This window comes from Microcaecilia unicolor, chromosome 4 (assembly GCF_901765095.1).
Source record: "Microcaecilia unicolor chromosome 4, aMicUni1.1, whole genome shotgun sequence".
Lineage (NCBI taxonomy): Eukaryota > Metazoa > Chordata > Amphibia > Gymnophiona > Siphonopidae > Microcaecilia > Microcaecilia unicolor.
Genome location: NC_044034.1, coordinates 181,642,602 through 181,662,849, shown reverse-complemented (window position 1 = coordinate 181,662,849; position 20,248 = coordinate 181,642,602). Strand labels below are relative to the sequence as shown.

At 47.4% G+C, this 20,248-nt stretch overlaps 1 protein-coding gene across 1 annotated transcript in view; it reads left to right on the top strand.

Annotated features, from left to right (window-relative positions):
- TUB (TUB bipartite transcription factor) overlaps positions 1–20,248 on the top strand; it is a 193,205-nt gene that overhangs the window by 104,451 nt on the left and 68,506 nt on the right. Inside the window, exon 7 of the mRNA XM_030202442.1 lies at positions 13,069–13,260. Within this exon, the coding sequence (XP_030058302.1) occupies positions 13,069–13,260 (192 nt within the window). The remainder of the gene's footprint in view (positions 1–13,068; positions 13,261–20,248) is intronic.

Here is a 20,248-nt window from a genome sequence, read left to right as displayed (position 1 = left end):
CGGTCATCAACTACGGCTTGGGGGGGGGGGGGGGGGGCCCACAGGCAAAGGTAAAGGGTTAGACTACTTATGTAAAACGTTAGATTTGATAGACCCTTGACACCTCCTGCATCCCACGCAACAGGACTATACTCACTTATCCAAGGCACATCGGACCTGGTCCCGCATAGATTACATCTTGGTAACAACAACCCTGTTTTCAACAATACACTTGGCAATGGTGGGACCGATGGCAATATCTAACCACACATTGATTTGGGTGGATATGGTAATGGGACCCCCTTTGAAGCAACACAAACGCTGGAGATTCCTGGCTTATCTGGCGGGTGACCAGGACTTTCACACCTTTTTAGAACAGAAATGGGAACATTATGTAGACGCAAGCAACAAACACCAAGACACACCGGGGTTATTCTGGGAAACATCAAAAGCGGTGATGAGAGGAGAAATAATTAGCTACGTGGCAGGCAAAGACAAACGGATAGCACAGGGAATTATACAATTAGAGCGTCAATACACACACTCAAAATGAAAACACCAGCAGAATCCAACTCAAACTCATTATGAACAAATGATGGCAAATTTAGCAGGCCTAAACACTCTGATTCACGAACGGACAAGGAAATACCTCATTCATAGGCATTTTCAATATTTTAAATTTGGTAATCAGAACGGGAAACTATTAGCAAGAATGGCGAGGGCATGGATGGAGAAAACATTTGTCCACGCCTTAAAAGCTGCAGATGGAACTAGGAAGCATTAGCCGCGAGAAATATTGCAATTATTCCAAGATTACTTTACTGGGGTGTTCGGGGCAGAATTGGAGTCAGTGGGACCGGCGCTTAATGATTATTTGGAGGATTCGGGGATCCCGCGTTTATCACGGGAAATGAGTGAACAGCTCAGTGCCCCACTCCGCGCTCAGGAAGTGCAAAAGGTGATTAAATCCCTTTCAGGGGGCACAAGCCCAGGGGCAGATGGGTTTTCCACAAAATATTATAAAATGATGGGGCACCGGGTGAGTGCGCCCCTAAAATATTTTGAAGAGGCAATAGAGCAAGGAATACTACCCCCAAGAGCGAATGAAGCACTCATCACCTTGATACCCAAACCAGGTAAATCCCCGGAGGCACCAGAGGCATATAGGCCAATCTCTTTGCTGAACATAGATTTAAAAATATTAGCCAGAGTACTAGCAGACAGGCTAGCAAAACATCTCCCACACTTGGTGGTCGACCATCAAGTGGGGTATGTGAGAGGGCGACATCCGGGCCTTAATGTTCGTCAAGCCTTGCTGGCTTTGGCATATAGTCAGGCCAGGGGGGAGCCACTGCTACTAGTAAGCCTGGATGCAGAAAAAGCCTTCGACAAGGTACGCTGGGGATACCTTTTTGGGGTGCTAAAATATGTGGGATTGGAGGGATGGTTCCTCAGAGCGGTGTCAACACTCTATGCAGAGCCAACAGCCTGTATAGTGGTGAATAACATGAAATCCCTGGTTTTCCCAGTGCAGAGAGGCACGAGGCAGGGATGTCTATTGTCCCCCCTACTCTTCTTGTTATATATAGAGCCTTTCTTACGTACAGTGGGGAGTAATATGGAGATCTCTGGGGTGGCAATTCCACGGCTGCAGACAAAAGTATTAGCATTTGCGGATGATATACTACTCACTCTTACAGAGCTACAAAGTTCGTTGCAAAACCTCCTAGAAGCAGTGGAAGAATTTGGTTTCTATTCGGGCTTTAAATTGAATAAGCAAAAGTCTGTAGCATTACCAAATTAATCGGCAATAAAAACCCAGTGGGTAGGTCCATTTCCCCTGCAGTGGGGCGAAGATAAAATCAAATATTTGGGAATTTATATATCGCCACAGTTGAATAAAATACATAAAATGAAACCACTGTGGGAGACTACAAAGGTAACATTGTCGATGTGGCAAATGCTGCCCCTGTCGTTGTGGGGGAGAGTGGCTATCTACAACATGATGATAGTACCAAAATGGACGTATGTAGTACAGGTGTTATCGCTATTTCTAACTTATAGAGATGAGTCAGACCTCCGTGGTCTACTCAAACAATTTTTATGGGATGGAAGAAGGGCCCGAGTATCCTTACAAACAAACGTATTTGCCCAGAGATAAGGGTGGCTTGGGGGTCCTTAGTGTTAAATGGATCTCAATAGCGGGATGCATGCGACACAGCAGACTGGCTCAGAGGGACTACATACTTTACATATCCGGAAGCTGAATGTATGATGCTGGGTGACACACAGTTTAGTTACTGGCTACAAGCGGGGCCGGGGAAAGCGAAAACGCCAAAACACATAAAAATTTTTGTTCGCACCATTGCGGAAGGCCTGGAAATGGATTTGTAAGTTGAATAGACGTAACCCTATGGTTTTGCCACTTTTACCCCTTGGTGGCAACATGGACTTCCCAGTAGGAGGGTCATCGATCACGTTCACCAAGTGGAGGGCAGCAGGCATATATTTTTTGTTTCAGGTTCTGCGGAAGGATGGGACACTACAGCCCAGAGAGGTGTTGCAGGAGTGCCAAGGGGTAGAGATAAGGGACTTTCTGGCCTATAATCAGTTACAACACTGTGTGCGGTCTCTCCCCAGATCTTCTCTAGAATCAAAAGTGTATGAACAAATGACAGAAATTTTTGACTTGAAAGCACAGAGAGTAGTCCCCCTAAAGTATTATCATGCCCAGATAAGAGAGGCCATGCCGACAGTACAGTATCAGAAATTGGCAAAGGAGTAGTCAGGGGAATTGGGATATCACGTTGGAGAAGCTGTAGTACAATCATGTTTGCAGACTTGCTATAAAGCGTTTGGGAGTGTGGACATACGGGAAACACAATATAAATTCCTTATGCGACTCTTCATTTCCCCACATAGAGCATTCCGTGCCACATTGCGAGCAAAAGATGATTGTCCGAGTTGCACAGGGCGAGGAGCACATCTGGGTCATATGTTCTGGCAGTGTCCACTGGTGTTAGCTTTCTGGTCATTAGTATGTACACAGGTCTCTAAGATGTGGGCGATACAGTGGAAAAGACATCCGGGCCTACTATTTGGCGTGTTCACAACCCAAGGACCATAGGCGGTCAGTGGCCCAACTGTTTGGGGAGGCTAAAGGGGGCGGGGTTAGAGGTGGAGCCGGGGCGGAGCTTATAGCCACAATTAACACAGAAAAAAAATAAGTAAAAATAAAATAGTCACAATACCTTTTATTAAATTTAGATATTAGATATGTATCATATGTCAAAGAATAAAGTGGGTGCTCAAAGCATATACTAACCACAATCGCTCAACTGCAAAACACTATGCACAAATTTGTGCAAAAACACACTCAGAACCTTACTGTACCATAACACTAGGCAGACCCTAATACACCAATATACCACCAATATACCACCCATATAGAAAAGGGATCATAATATCACAATTCTCATGTAGAGCCACAAAACACCCTTTTAGTTGGATAGTGTTCACAATGAGCTCCTTTTATTAACAATTATATGTAGATCCTTCAAGAGGTAGTGTGTCATGATTTAGGCTCTAAAACCCTTTCCGATGTTTTGGTGCCACCTCAGTAATGCCAATACACAATCTCTCTACTGCAAAACAAAACACTATACACAAACTTGTGCAAAAACACACTCATAACCTTACCAAACCATAAAAGCACTAATTCCAAGGACAGGACGAGCTACAACCTTATGCGTGGAAAAGCAGCACTGTAATTACACCGGGCTCTAAAACACCAGTACACAACCTAGTGAAACAAAAAACAAAAAGGGCTGTAAATACTACACACTAGTAGAATACTGCGCCTTGATTACACATGAAAAACACATGACACAACAGATATGAAGGCAAAACTGGAAAGTTACCTCAAGAAGTCAGACTCAGCATGCAGCAATACTAGAAAAATTGAAACTTACATGCAAAATATCACAGATGCACATTTCCAAAAGCTGACATATTCCAGTTAATAAATTCTGAATAAAATACTTTTTTCTACCTTTGTTGTCTGATCATTTAGTTTTTCTATTTGCTTTGGTCCCAGTGCCTTCTTTCCATTTGATATTTTTTCTCTCAACATGTCCCTATCCTTTCTCCAGTTTCAGCATCTGCCCTCAAAGTGTTCCAATCCAGCCCTTAAATTCAGCAATTTCCCCTCCATCCAAATCCAGCATGTCTCCCCTCCCCTCCATCCATGTGCATGAACTTCCTCTGTCTTTCCTGCCCTCCATCCATGTCCAGCATTTCTCCTCTCTCCCTTCCACTCCATCCGTGTGCATCTCCTTCCTTTGTCTTTCCTTCCCTCCATCCTTGTCCAACATTTCTCCTCTCTTCCCTCCCCTCCATCCATCCATCCATGTCTTTCTCTTCTACCCTTCCATCCAGTGTCATCCCTCTTTCTTTCTCCATCCTTCTACCCATTACCCTCTCCCAATCCTTCCATCCATTGTCTCCCTCTATCTCCCCTTCCTTCTAAACAGTTCTCTCTCTCGACCCTTTTCCATTCAGCATGTCCTCTCTATCCCCATCCTTCCAGTGTCTTTCCTCTTTCCCTCCCTACCCTTACGTCCAGTGTCTTCCCTCTTTCTGCCCCCTCCTTCCAGCATTTTCCCTCTTTCTCCCTCCTTTCATTCAGCATTTCTCCATCTGACAGCTAGGGTCTCCCCCAGTTTCTCCCCAGCAGCTTCTCTCTCTCTCTCTCCTGCCCATGTCCCCTCTTTCTCTTCCCATCTTTCCACTAATCTCTCTCTCCTTTTCCATCCAGCATCTTCTGTCTGGCTCTCCCATGCTCTCTTCCATGTCCCCTCTTTCTCTCCCCATCTCTCTCTGGCTCTCCCCTGCTCTCTTCCATGTCCCCTCTTTCTCTCCCCATCTCTCTCTGGCTCTCCCCTGCTCTCTTCCATGTCCCCTCTTTCGCTCTCCATCTCTCTCTGGCTCTCCCCTGCTCTCTTCCTTGTCCCCTCTTTCGCTCCCCATCTCTCTCTGGCTGTTCCCTGCTCTCTTCCATGTCCCCTCTTTCGCTCCCCATCTCTCTCTGGCTTTCCCATGCTCTCTTCCATGTCCCCTCTTTCGCTCCCCATCTCTCTCTGACTCTCTCCTGCTCTTTTGCATGTCCCTGGCTCTCCCCTGCACTTTTCCACTTTCTCTCTCTCTCCTCCAGCGTCCTCATGCATCCCACCTTTCTCTTCCCTCCCCTTCTTGCTTCCATCATTCTCACTCCTTTCTCCACCCTCCTTTTCCCATTCCCTGCCATTGCTTTCCTTCCTCCCTCTTCCCCTTAGATGTGGCACCTCACATCCTCCTCTCTCCACCCCCTTTCCCTTTGGTCTGGCAGCTGGCTGGCATGATGCATCGCTCCCCCCCCCCCCGGACTAGTTCGGTATCGCTCTCCCCCTCCGCTCCTGTCATGTCTTTGAACGTCCAGGATTCCTTCCGGTAGCAGCAGCATCGGCAATGATGTAAGCGCTGCTTTCAGCCTGCCCCAGAAGCCTTCTCTGGATAGCGTCCCTCCTACGCGGGAAACTGTACAGAGAGTGCTTCCGGGGCAGGCTGAAAGCAGCGCTTACATCATTGCCGATGCTGCTGCTACAGGAAGGAATCCTCGACGTTCAAAGATGACGTGACAGGACAGGAGCGGAGGGGGAGAGCGATACCGCTGTAGTCGGGGGGAGGGGCGGTAAAGATCGCAAGGTCCACGCACCAGTCGGGGGGGGAGGGAGGGAGATGTTCAAGGCAGCGGGAGCTGCACCCGGGGCGGTCCGCCCCGCCCTTGCTGCACTTCTGGCTGGGGAGGCTTAGCCTCCCCAAGCCTCTTATACCGGGCGCCTATGCCAAGGACCAAGTAGGGCTGGACTTAGAGACTTCCAGCGGCGATCTGTGATGATGGGGAAAAAGACAATACTTAAACTGTGGCTTCAGGAGGAGAGACCCTCAATCCAGCTTTGGCGGGCGTATATGATTTCGCTAAGTGCGCTGGAACGGAAGGACACATCAGACCTGGCCTCCCCTAGGGGAAAAAAGTTTCTACAATGTTGAATGCCATTTCTGGACACTCTAAAGCCATTGGCTCGTAGTAAGGTCTTAAATGGCTAAATAAAAAAACAATACCTGGCGAAGAAGGGGGGAGGATGGGAGGGGGGAAGGAAAGGAGGGAATGAGCTGGGTAGGATTGTGGAGGGAATGTAGACGGGGGGGGGGGGATGGGGGAAGAGAAATGGGGGGAGGGGGGAAAAAGGGGAAAAATATTTGATGGCAGGCATAATGTTGTTCAGATATTAATAGTTTTGGGTGAATAATATGATGGTTATGCATTGTAAAGATTTTCTTTATATCTATTGCTTCTTGTTATCAATAAAAAAAAGTTAAAAAAAAAATTTTTCACCAAAGGTGGCCTCTTGTAACCTCCGATCGATGGGTTCTTCAAATAGTCCAGCGGGGATACTCCCTCAATTTGATCTCCAAACCTCCAAACTGCCCACCGGGAGCTCAGTCTTTCAGTTTCCAGCACAGGCAGGTACTTGCAGAGGAACTCTCTGCTCTTCTCAGCTCCAATGTGGTCGAGCCCGTGCCACCGGGGCAATAAGGGCTGGGATTCTATTCCAGGTACTTCCTTGTGCAAAAGAAAACAGGGGGGATGCGTCCCATCCTAGACCTAAGGGCCCTGAACAAATATCTGATTCGAGAAAAGTTCAGGATGCTTTCCCTGGGCACCCTTCTTCCCATGATTCAGAACAACGACTGGCTATGCTCCCTGGACTTAAAGGATGCTTATACACACATCCCGATACTGCCAGCTCACAGGCAGTATCTTCGATTCCGTCTTGGAACACAGCACTTTCAGTATTGTGTACTGCCCTTTGTGCTCGCCTCTGCGCCCCGGGTGTTCACCAAATGCCTGGCGGTCGTTGCAGCATCGCTACACAGGCTGGGAGTGCATGTGTTCCCTTATCTCGATGATTGGCTGGTAAAGATCACCTCAGAGGCAGGAGCTATATATACAGTCAATGCAGATGACTATTCAACTCCTGGAGCTACTGGGGTTTGTCATAAATTACCCAAAGTCCCACCTTCTTCCAGTTCAGAGACTAGAGTTCATAGGAGCCCTGCTGTACTCGCAGACAGCTCATGCCTACCTTCCCGAAGCGAGAGCAGACAATCTTCTGTCACTGGTTTCCTTGGCCAGAGCATCTCAGCAGATTGCAGCTAGGCAGATGTTGAAACTTCTGGGCCATATGGCCTCCACAGTTCATGTGACTCCCATGGCCCACCTTCACATTAGATCAGCTCAATGGACCCTAGCTTCCCAGTGGTATCAAGCTGCTGGGGATCTAGAGGATGCAGTCCAGTTGTCCACCGCTTTTCACAATTCCCTGATATGGTGGACAGTTCGCTCCAATTTGACCTTGGGACGTCCCTTCCAAATTCCTCAGCTTCAAAAAGTGTTGACTACGGATGCATCTCTCCTAGGCTGGGGAGCTCATATAGATGGGCACCACACTCAGGGAGCTTGGTCCCTTCAGGATTCAGGTCTTCAGATCAATCTCCTGGAGTTACGAGCGATCTGGAATGCTCTAAAGGCTTTCAGAGATCGGCTGTCCAATCAAATTATCCAAATTCAGACAGACAACCAGGTTGCCATGTACTATGTCAACAAGCAGGGGGGCACCGGATCTTGCCCCCTGTGTCAGGAAGCTGTCCAGATGTGGCTTTGAGCCCGCAGTCAGGCATGTTTCTCCAGGCCACATATCTGGCAGGCATAAACAACAGTCTGGCCGACAGGTTGAGCAAGATAATGCAACCTCACGAGTGGTCTCTCAACAGGGCAGTTGTCCGCAAGATCTTCCGAGCGTGGGGCACCCTACCTCGGTGGATCTTTTTGCCACTCAGATCAATCACAAAGTCCCTCAGTTTTGTTCCAGACTTCAGGCCCACGACAGGCTAGCCTCAGATGCCTTTCTCCTACATTGGGGGTCAGGCCTTCTGTATGCATATCCTCCCATACCTCTAGTAGGGAAGACTTTGCTGAAACTCAGGCAAGACCGCGGAACCATGATTCTGATTGCTTCCTTCTGGCCGCGTCAGATTTGGTTCCCTCTTCTTCTGGAGTTATCCTCCGAAGAACCGTGGAGATTGGAGTGTTTTCCTACCCTCATCACTCAGAAAGAGGGGTCGCTTCTGCATCCCAACCTCCAGTCTCTGGCTCTCACGGCCTGGATGTTGAGAGCGTAGATTTCGCCTCCTTGGGTATTTCTGAGGGTGCTTGCTTCCAGGAAAGATTCCACAAAGAGGTGTTACTCTTTCAAATGGAGGAGGTTTGCCGTCTTCTGTGACAGCAAGGACCTAGATCCTCACTCTTGTCCTATACAGACTCTGCTTGAATACCTTCTGCACTTGTCAGAGTCTGGTCTTAAGACCAACTCCATAAGAGTTCATCTTAGTGCTGTTAGTGCTTCTCATTATCGTGTGAAGGGTAAGCCTATATCTGGACAGACTTTAGTTGTTTGATTCATGGGAGCTTTACTTTTGTCAAATCCCCCTGTCCAACCTCCTACAGTGTCATGGGATCTCAACGTCGTTCTCACTCAGCTGATGAAAGCTCCTTTTGAGCTACTGAATTCCTGCCATCTGAAGTACTTGACCTGGAAGGTCATTTTCTTGGTGGCTGTTACTTCAGCTCGTAGAGTCATAGTAACATAGTAGATGACGGCAAAAAAAGACCTGCATGGTCCATCCAGTCTGCCCAACAAGATAAACTCATATGTGCTACTTTTTGTGTATACCTTACCTTGATTTGTACCTGTCCTTTTCAGGGCACAGATCGTATAAGTCTGCCCAGCACTGTCCCCGCCTCCAGCCACCGGCTGTGCCACCCAATCTCGGCTAAGCTCCTTAGGATCCATTCCTTCTGAACAGGATTCCTTTATGTTTATCCCATGCGTGCTTGAATTCTGTTACCGTTTTCATTTCCACCACCTCCCGCGGGAGGGCATTCCAAGCATCCAGTACTCTCTCCGTGAAAAAATACTTCCTGACATTTTTCTTGGGTCTGCCCCCTTCAATCTCATTTCATGTCCTCTCGTTCTACCTCCTTCGCATCTCCGGAAAAGGTTCATTTGCGGATTAATACTTTTCAAATATTTGAACGTCTGTATCATATCACCCGTTTCTCCTTTCTTCCAGAGTATACATGTTCAGGTCATCAAGTCTCTCCTCATACGTCTTGTAACACAAATCCCTTACCATTCTCGTAGCTTTTCTTTGCACCGCTTCAATTCTTTTTACATCCTTCGCAAGGTATGGCCTCCAAAACTGAACACAATACTCCAGGTGGGGCCTCACCAATGACTTATACAGGGGCATCAACACCCCCTTTCTTCTGCTTGTCACACCTCTCTCTATACAGCCTAATAACCTTCTAGCTACAGCCACCGCCTTGTCACACTGTTTCGTCGCCTTCAGATCCTCAGATACTATCACCCCAAGATCCCTCTCCCCATCCATTCCTATCAGACTCTCTCCGCCTAACACGTACGTCTCCCGAGGATTTCTATTCCCTAAGTGCATCACTTTGCATTTCTTCGCGTTGAATTTTAATTGCCAAACCTTAGACCATTCTTCTAGCTTCCTCAGATCCTTTTTCATGTTTTCCACTCCCTCCTGGGTGTCCACTCTATTACAGTCAGTGAGCTTCAAGCCTTGGTAGCCCATGCTCCTTATACTAAATTTCATCATAACAGAGTAGTTCTCCGCACTCACCCTAAGTTCTTGCCGAAGGTGGTGTCGGAGTTCCATCTTAACCAGTCAATTGTCTTGCCAACATTCTTTCCCCGTCCTCATACCTGCCCTGCTGAACGTCAGTTGCATACATTAGACTGTAAGAGAGCTTTGGCCTTCTATATGGAGCGGACAAGCCCCTTCAGACAGTCCGCCCAAATGTTTGTTTCTTTTGACCCAAACAGAAGGGGAGTGACTATCGGGAAACGCACCATTTCCAGTTGGCTAGCAGATTGCATTTCCTTTACTTACGCCCAGGCTGGGCTGACTCTTGAGGGCCATGTCACGGCTCATAGTGTTAGAGCCATGGCAGCATCAGTGGCCCACTTGAACTCAGCCACTATCGAAGAGATTTGCTAGGCTGCGACATGGTCATCAGTCCACACATTCACATCTCATTACTGCCTTCAGCAGGATAGCCGATGCGACAGTCGGTTTGGGCAGTCGGTGCTGCAGAATCTGTTCGGGGTTTAGAATCCAACTCCACCCCCCGAGGCCCATTTTTATTCTGTTCCAGGCTGCACTCTCAGTTATATGTTTCTTCGTAGGTCAATCTTTATTGTGTCCTCGCCATTGCAAGGCCCAATTGACCCTGTTTGTTGTTTTGAGTGAGCCTGGGGGCTAGGGATACCCACATGTGAGAACAAGCAGCCTGCTTGTCCTCGGAGAAAGCGAAGATACTTACTCACCAACCCGCCCGCCTCCCCTTTGGAGTTGTCTCTTTCTTTGGTTTGCTTCATAAGTTGACTGAAGCGGGACTCTAGCGCGATGGGCGGGAAGATGGTTGCGCATGCACGGTGCACACACTTGCGCGCTCAAAGGGTTTTAGCAAACTTTGTTGCTAGGTAGATTTTCCGGACCTGGGGCTGCCGTGGACGTCACCCACATGTTGGAACAATCAGCCTCCTGTCCTCGGAGAATACCTGCTACAGGTAAGTAACTTCGCTTCATTTGGGGGGTTGGGACTTGCATCAGGGGGGGGGGAGTGTCGTTGAGAGCACCACTGCACTGCTGTGCCACAGCACTGCACTACTGGACATCTAGAAGTGCAGCTACATGTACTGCCTCCTTTTGAGGTGGCGTTAAGTTTGGCTGTGCTATCAGCAGTTGTGACAGCTAGTACACGGCACAGTCCTGTGCTTTAGCAGTTGCAATGGGCTACACCTCATCTTCCCCATGTCACACGCAGATCCTAGCTAGAGTTTTACTGCAGAAGCTGCCTTTTTAGCACAGGAGACAAAGTGTGGGTCTATGCTACTGTGTACCATGCGGTAAACCTCTTGTTAGCTGCTTAACACAGCTTAGTAGAAGGGCTCCTTTCTTTCCTATGGTTTCTAAAATCTTGCTTTCTTCCCAGGAGATCCTTAAATTTGAGCTTTAGAAACTTTGGGTCCAATATTCAGAGTGAATTAAGTGGGCAGGAGAGACTCCAGCCCGCTTAAACCAGAGGAGCCATCCTATTGTCGATATTTAACTGCACTAAACCAGGCAGTGCTGCTGAATATTGTCTTTGACTGCCCATGCTAAAAGTGCATAGGTCAGGGGCAGTGCAAGGGGCTACATTGGGAGGAGCCGACAGTTATGTGGGTGCTGGCAATCATCAGTGCTGGGACTTGCATAGCTAAGCAGGTGAATTTAGGTAAGCTAATTTTTGTCCCCTTGATCCCCCCCCCTGGGCCCCCCAAGAAGCTCCCTCCCCCCAGCCCGCAAGACTCAACACCCTCCTCCCCCTCTGGAATGGCTCCCCTCCACCCATTTATGGCAGCCTTGCTGTACCAGAACTGTCTTATGCAGGTCCTGCTGAATATTGGCTGGGTCCTGCGTAAGCTCTGGTGGCCAGCCCCGCAGGATTTGGCCTCCGAAATTCAGTTTACTTATACAGGGGAAATAATCATTTATAGTAGAGTACAAAACTAAACACAGTACTCTAACAAATGTACTCCACTCGTTGTTTGAAAAGTATCTTTTTGTCAATTTAATCTATTTAATTATCAAAACATCTCCATGCTATATACTACACTTCAGGTTTTGTAAAAATCACATTTTCCCGTATCACTTAACATCTCAGCAGCTTAACATTCATACATTCTTCACCAGGCACTTGTCTTAAGTTCATATCAATTGCCTTTCATGTCCTTGGATAGTTCATTATCAAAACGGGTTTTAAAAAACCGCTTTCCTTCGAGTATAAGGCAACCTTGACTTGCACTGGGAAATGAAAATAGTTCATATATCAAAAGTCTCTTGCCATTACCGGATGTAATAGACCAACTGCTACTGTTGTTTATTGTCCATGTTTTAGTCGCATGTGCAACTGATCATCTTATGGGAATAGGATCTCAACAAAACCGCCAAACCAAACTGGTCAGTTGAAATAATGCCGTTCCTCAAAGTGGAGTACATTTGTTAGAGTACTCCGATATTCAGTGCCAGAGCCTGGACATGGCCCAGCACTGACCACCACCAGCTGAATATTGACCAATTTGAGTTTTTTAAGAGCTGTCTCAGAGTAATTGAAAGAGAAGTTCTGATCATGTGCTGGGAAAACTTTGTAGTGGAGTTCTAAACGTTGGTGATATGTAGGACGGAGTCTTCCAGTGCCTTACAGAAGCTCATGAATTGGTAGGGCTCCTTTTGCCTTAGATGCAGAACGGGATTGCAGCCGAAAAGCTGAGCCTTAAGCACACACTGCTTCTTTTACAATATTCTCTAATCTATCACCACCCACACTCTAGGGGGCCTCTGATTTATATAAGGGCAGGCCAAATCATGACACTCATCCCAGAAAGGGGATTTTGTAATCACATGGTACATATTTCCTCTCTACACTGAGTTGTAATGGCTCTGAATGCAGGAGCATTCAGGGCTAGTGAGTGTCCTGAGAGGATTCTTATAGATACTTTATTCTGTGCCATATACCTAGCTGTCCTGCTCAGCTTCTAGCTTTTTGTAAGCACCAGGCTCTTTATTGGGTTTCACTGCAAATTCCAAGCCACAATTAACAGTGACATACAGTAGTTTTTCTGTTTAATAGATTGTCTTTACTTTCTTAAAAAGATATAATGTTATACGTGTGATGAACTCTAACCTGTTTAACATTGGAGCCAGTTAAGATGAAGTGATTCTGGAATGTGATTTGTACAGGCAAACTGTGATGTTCAGATGTGAGGAATTACAAGGTCACTATATATAGACTCTCACATTTTCTCATGTTTCCTTTTTCATAAACGAATGTAATAATAAAATATGTATCTGCCTTTGTAGGAGACAGCGTCAGCTCCCAGTCCTCCCACAAAAGAAGTTATGGTTGGTGTTGATGACCTAGAAATGTTTGCTATGAGACCAGCCCCACAAGGCACCACCATCAAATGCCGAATCACTAGAGATAAAAAGGGAATGGATCGAGGAATGTACCCAACATATTACCTCCATTTGGAAAGGGAGGATGGTAAAAAGGTCAAAAAAATACTTGAGTGGCATAGCAGTTGCATGCTGACTTTCAATATATAGGACCTGGTGTTTCTTCCATTCCAACTAATTTGGAAGAATGAACATAAAGAAAGATAATACATTCTCTAAAGCTGGAGCTACCCTTGTCATGGGAAGGACCTCCTCCTTTTGGAGGAGAGAATCATGGTCATTGCATGGTGTCAGATTTAGGGCCCATGATTACAGGATTCTGAAAAGAGCCCTGGTACATGGCCCCAAGCTGAGGACTGTCATGGTAATGACTGGACTAAGATAAGCTGACAGGGATAGAAAATAGTGGAAAAATCCTGGAAATTAAGGCTCATGGCACCAGACTCCAGCCCTGGTTCTAAATGAGCTGTTGGCCCAAATGAGCAGGAGAAACCTGCAAGGTCAAAAACAATTGATGTTTCATTCCTATAACTTTAATTTCGTATGAGCCCAGTTCAGAAAGGCCTTTAATATGAGCAGGATGTCTTTGTGCAAAGGTTTTAAGCTGGCTCCAAATGTCTGACTATAGTTCAAGAAACATTGGAAGTGATATAGTTTGCTGTCTTCTCATCTGTTTTGAATATTGTATTATTGGAAAGTTTATGAGTATATCATAATAACATGTAGAAGAACAATGCTTTTTTTAGCCATGGTATCTTGTTTTAGAGGCTGGTAAATTGTTCTGCTTTATTGAGCTGCAAACACTATGGCATGCTCATTGTTAATATTACAGTAAAAGTTCCTTATTGTGAAATACAGTGCAAGTGGTTCTTCTATACTGTGCGAGCCTGACAGACACTTGTTAATTGGGTTACTGCATTCTATTCTATTACACAACAAAGATCAGAAGTCTAGAAGGGGTTCCTGTAGAGAAGGTCTGCCTGGACGGTTTAGTTGAAATCTGTTCATTGATTTGTGTGCCACTTATATCTTTGCACCTTCTTTCCCTTTTGGGGTTCTGTGGGTTTTGATCATCATTCTTGAGTATAATTTCAGTAAACACTTCGGGGTAGAATTTCAGCTAGCGGTGGTGAGCTTCGGTTTAGCTGCCAGTGACATTATTCCTGGATGTTCAATGCTGGACCATGTCCGAGCATTGACATTGATGGGTCAATATTCAGCTGGCAGTGGTGGGCGTTTGGCTGCTCGTTGCTGGCACTATTCCCAGTTATTCAATGCTGGGCCATGTCCAGGCTTTGGCATTGAATATCCAGTTTATGCAGCTCCGGCTAACTCATGGCCGGTTAAATTGATATTCAGAATTTAACCGGCCATGAGTTGCTGTATAAGATAGGACTGACTTTTATGTGATCCCATTTATGTGCTTACCCTAGCCACTTAGTACTGAATATCAGCACTTAAGCAACCAAGTGCCAACTCAGCCTTCAAAATAGCCACCTTTCACTTAGGCGCTAACTGTTAATTTTCAGTGGAGATAACCACTTAAGTGCTGCTGAAAATTAGCAGATTGTTATAAGAATTTTACCAATACTCACGAACACCACAAGACCAAGTCAAGCTTAAAGCAGTTAAAGCAGCTTTATTACTTGCAAGGAGATAACATCCAGGAGATTAATCCAGCACACAAGAGATAAATCCAACACAAAGCAGGAATTTGTTGTCTAACTCTATACGAATTCCCTTGTTATTATATACCTTCTTTCACCATTAGATCAATTCCTATCCTGTATGTCCAATTATCTATTCCCTTTTATGGTCTTCTCCGAGGACAAGCAGGCTGCTTGTTTTCACTGATGGGTGACGCCCACAGCAGCCTGACGTCCAGAAATCTTCCTAGCAACAAAGTTTGCTAGAGCCTTCGGTAACGCGTGTGCGCATACCGCGCATGCGCGGCCATCTTCCCACCCAACGCGCGGGGACATCAGTTCTTTTTTGTCCGCAGTAGAGAGAGACTGTATTTTGTCCCTCTCACCACGTCCTGAGGAGCCTTCGGCTTTTTTCATCGCGTTTTCGCGTTTTTTCTACTACTTTTCTTTCTCTTTCGCTCTGTTGAGCTGTTTCCTCTTCTTTAAAAAAAATCCTTATAGTTTTAGATTTGGCTGCCTAAGTTTTGTTTCGCCGCCATTGCGGCCGTCTTAGGCCGCTGTTCAGGGTTTCTCCTTTTTTTGTGCCTTTCTTTTTGGCTCCGACTCCTGTACCGGCTTCCCTGCCTTTCCCGGTAGACACTCTGGATGAGCGCCTCCGAGCCGTGCTTCCGGGTCTCCTGGAAGGGCTGATGCGCCAATCTGTTCTGGTACCGACAGTGCTTGCGCCCTCGGTACCGTTGGCAGAAGCGCCGGCTGGCTCCTTGCCTGTGGTGAGGCATCGGCGGCCACCCGGGTCGACTCCCCATCGACGTCGTTGGAGGGAGCTTCATCGCCGCCGCCAAGGGAGTCGACTTCTCGACGACACCATCGAGGACATCGTTCCTCGGAGTTGAGACGGGCCCGGTTTTGGACTGCTGTTCGGGAGCTTTTGTCCGACACTGAGGAGGAGGCCTCGTGGGGGGGAGGAAGAGGATCCCAGATATTTCTCTTCTGAGGAGTCTTGTGGTCTTCCTTCTGATCCCACTCCCTCTCCTGAAAGAAAGCTTTCTCTGCAGGAGAGCCTTTCTTTCTCCTCCTTTGTCCGGGAAATGTCTGTGGGCATTCCCTTCCCGGTGGTTACTGAGGATGAGCCCAGGACTGAGATGCTCGAGGTCCTCAACTATCCTTCACCACCTAAGGAGTGGTCCACAGCTCCTTTGCATAAGGTTCTCAAGGAGACTTTGCTTAGGAACTGGACGAAACCTTTATCTAATCCCACTATCCCTAAGAAAATTGAGTCTCAGTATAGGGTCCATGGAGAACCTGAGTTGATGAGGACTCAGTTACCTCACGACTCTATGGTTGTGGACTTTGCCCTGAAGAGAGCTGGCAGTTCTAGAGATTTTGCCTCGGCGCCCCCAGGGTGGGAATCTAGAACTCTCGACTCCTTTGGGAGGAAGGCCTACCAGTTCTCTATGTTCGTGTCCAAGATCCAATCGTACCAGCTCTACACGAGCATCCATATGCGGAACAATGTGAAGCAACTGGCGGACCTGGTGGATAAGCTCCCTGCGGAGCAAGCCAGGCCTTTTCAGGAGGTGATCAGGCAGCTGAAGGCGTGTCGTAAATTACTGTCCAGGGGTGCTTACGACTCTTTTGATGTTGCATCCAGCTCCACTGCTCAAGGTATAGTGATGCGCAGACTCTCATGGCTGCGTGCCTCTGACCTGGAGAGTAGGACTCAGCAGCAGCTTGCGGATGTCCCTTGCCGGGGGGATAACATTTTTGGCGAGAAGGTAGTGCAGGTTGTAGAGCAGCTCAACCAGTGGGTACCATCGGGCGCCTTCAGCATCTACCTCAACTGGTAGACATTTTTTCTGGGGCAGGAGGAGTGCTCCCTATTCTTATAATAAGCGTAGGTACACTCCACCTGCTCAACAGCCTTCTCAGGCTCAACCCCAGCATGCTCGTTCTCGTCAACAGCATGCGCCTAAACGGGCCCTCGCAGCTCCCCAGCAAAAGCAAGGGTCGGGCTTTTGACTGGCTCCAGGTGAGCATAGCTGCAGTAACCGTGCCCGTGCCAAACGACCTACCAGTTGGAGGGAGGTTAAAATTTTTTCACCAAAGGTGGCCTCTCGTAACCTCCGATCGGTGAGTTCTCCAAATAGTCCAGTTGGCTTCTACACCTTCAAATTGCCCACCGGGAGTTCAGTCTTTCAGCTCCCTTCACAAGCAGGTACTTGCAGAGGAACTCTCCGCTCTTCTCAGCGCCAATGCGGTCGAGCCCGTTCCACCCGGCAAGAATGGCTGGGATTCTATTGCAGGTACTTCCTTGTGCAAAAGAAGACAGGGAGGATGCGTCCCATCCTAGTCCTAAGGGCCCTGAACAAATTCCTGGTCCGAGAAAAGTTCAGGATGCTTTCCCTGGGCATCTTACTTCCCATGATTCAGGAAAATGATTGGCTATGCTCTCTGGACTTAAAAGATGCTTACACCCACATTCCGATACTTCCAGCCCACAGGAAGTATCTTCAATTTTGTCTCGGAACCCAACATTTCCAGTATTGTGTGCTGCCTTTTGGTCTGGCCTCGGCACCTTGGGTCTTTACAAAATGCCTGGTGGTGGTCGCAGCGTCACTACACAGACCGGGAGTGCATGTGTTCCCCTATCTCGACGATTGGCTGGTGAAGAACACCTCGGAGGCAGGAGCTCTACAGTCCATGCAGATGACTATTCAACTTCTGGAGCTACTTAGGTTTGTTTTAAATTACCAAAACTCCCATCTCCTTCCAGTTCAAAAACTAGAATTCATAGGAGCTGCGCTGGACTCAACGACAGCTCATGCCTATCTTCCCGAGACCAGGGCAGACAATCTTCTGTCTCTTGTTTCCATGGTCAGAGCATCGCAGCAGATCACAGCTCGGCAGATGTTGAGGCTTCTCGGCCACATGGCCTCCACAGTCCATGTGACTCCCATGGCACGCCTTCATATGAGATCAGCTCAGTGGACCCTATCTTCCCAGTGGTACCAAGCTAGCGAGAATCTAGAGGATGTGATCCAATTGTCCATCGGATTTCGCAACTCTCTTTGGTGGTGGACCATTCGATCCAATTTGACCTTGGGACGCCCATTCCAAATTTCTCAGCCACAAAAAGTGCTGACGATGGATGCATCTCTCCTGGGGTGGGGAGCGCATGTAGATGGAGTTGCAAGTGATCTGGAACGCTCTAAAGGCTTTCAGAGATCGGCTGTCCAACCAAACTATCCAAATTCAGACAGACAACCAGGTTGCCATGTACTATGTGGATAATGCAACCTCACGAGTGGTCACTCAACTCGCGTGTGGTGCGCAAGATCTTTCAAGCGTGGGGCACCCCCTTGGTGGATCTTTTTGCCACGCAGCTCAATCACAAGGTCCCTCAATACTGTTCCAGACTTCAGGCCCATGACAGACTAGCATCAGATGCTTTTCTGCTCAATTGGGGAGAGGGCCTTCTGTATGCATATCCTCCTATACCTCTGGTGGGGAAGACTCTGCTGAAACTCAAGCAGGACCGAGGAACCATGATTCTGATTGCTCCATTCTGGCTGCACAAAGGCAGACGGTCTGCAAACTCCAAGGTGGAAAATAAAAAGAGCAGATCGTTTAAAAGTAAAACGTAATTTATTAAAAAAAAAAAAAAACAGTATAGCAATACTTATATAAATACAAACAGCCTGTTTGTATTTATATAAGTATTGCTATACTGTTTAAAAAAATAAATAAATTACGTTTTACTTTTAAACAATCTGCTCTTTTTATTTTCCATTCTGGCTGCGTCAGATTTGGTTCCCTCTTCTTCTGGAATTATCCTCACAAGAACCGTGGAGATTGGAATGTTTTCCGACCCTCATCACTCATCGCTTCTGCATCCCAACCTCCAGTCTCTGGCTCTCACGGCCTGGATGTTGAGAGCGTAGAATTCGCCTCCTTAGGTCTCTCCGAGGGTGTCTCCTGAGTTTTGCTTGCTTCCAGGAAAGATTCCACAGAGCGGTTTTATTCTTTCAAATGGAGGAGATTTGCCATCTGGTGTGATAGCAAGGCCTTAGATCCTCGTTCTTGTCCTACACAGAACCTGCTTGAATACCTTCTACACTTATCAGAGTCTGGTCTCAAAACCAACTCCGTAAGGGTTCACCTTAGTGCAATCAGTGCTTACCATCATCGTGTAGAAGGTCAGCTTATCTCTGCGGAGCCTTTAGTTGTTCGCTTCATGAGAGGTTTGCTTTTGTCAAAGGCCCCTGTCAAACCTCCAACAGTCTCATGGGATCTCAATGTCATTCTCACCCAGCTGATGAAGCCTCCTTTTGAGCCACTGAATTCCTGCCATCTGAAGTACTTGACCTGGAAGGTCATTTTCTTGGTGGCTGTTACTTCAGCTAGTAGAGTCAGTGAGCTTCAAGCCTTGGTAGCCCATGCTCCCTATACTAAATTTCATCACAACCGAGTAGTCCTCCGCACTCACCCTAAGTTCTTGCCAAAGGTGGTGTTGGAGTTCCATCTGTACTAGTCAATTGTCTTGCCAACATTCTTACCCCGTCCTCATACCCGCCCTGCTGAACATCAGTTGCACACATTAGACTGCAAAAGAGCATTGGCCTTCTATCTGGAGCAGACAAGCCCATTCAGACAGTCCGCCCAAATGTTTGTCTCATTTGACCCCAATAGGAGGGGAGTCTCTGTCGGGAAACGCACCATTTCAAATTGGCTAGGCTGGGCTAACTATAGAGGGTCATGTCACGGCTCATAGTGTTCGAGCGCGTCAGTGGCCCACTTGAAGTCAGCCACTATTGAAGAGATTTGCGAGGCTGCGACGTGGTCTTCAGTGCACACATTCACATCTCATTACTGCCTTCAGCAGGACAGCTGACACGACAGTCGGTTTGGGCAGTTGGTGCTGCAGAATCTGTTTGGGACTTAGGATCCAACTGCACCCCCCTAGGCCCATTTTTATTCTGTTCCAGGCTGCACTCTCAGTTAGATGTTTTCTTCGTAGATCAATCCTTGTTATGTCCTCGCTGTTGCGAGGCCCAATTGACCTTTATTTGTTGTTTTGAGTGAGCCTGGGGACTAGGGATACCCCATCAGTGAGAACAAGCAGCCTGCTTGTCCTCAGAGAAAGCGAATGATACATACCTGTAGCAGGTATTCTCCAAGGACAGCAGGCTGATTGTTCTCACATACCCGCCCTCCTCCCCTTTGGAGTTGTTCCTTCTTTTCATCTTTGCTTTTTGATCTAACTGATGTCCTCGTGCGTTGGGCGGGAAGATGGCCGCACATGCGTGGTGCGCGTGCAAGCGCGTGCATGTGACCGAAGGCTCTATCAGACTTTGTTGCTAGGAAGATTTCCGGACCTCAGGCCTGCCGTGGGCGTCACCCATCAGTGAGAACAATCAGCCTGCTGTCCTCGGAGAATA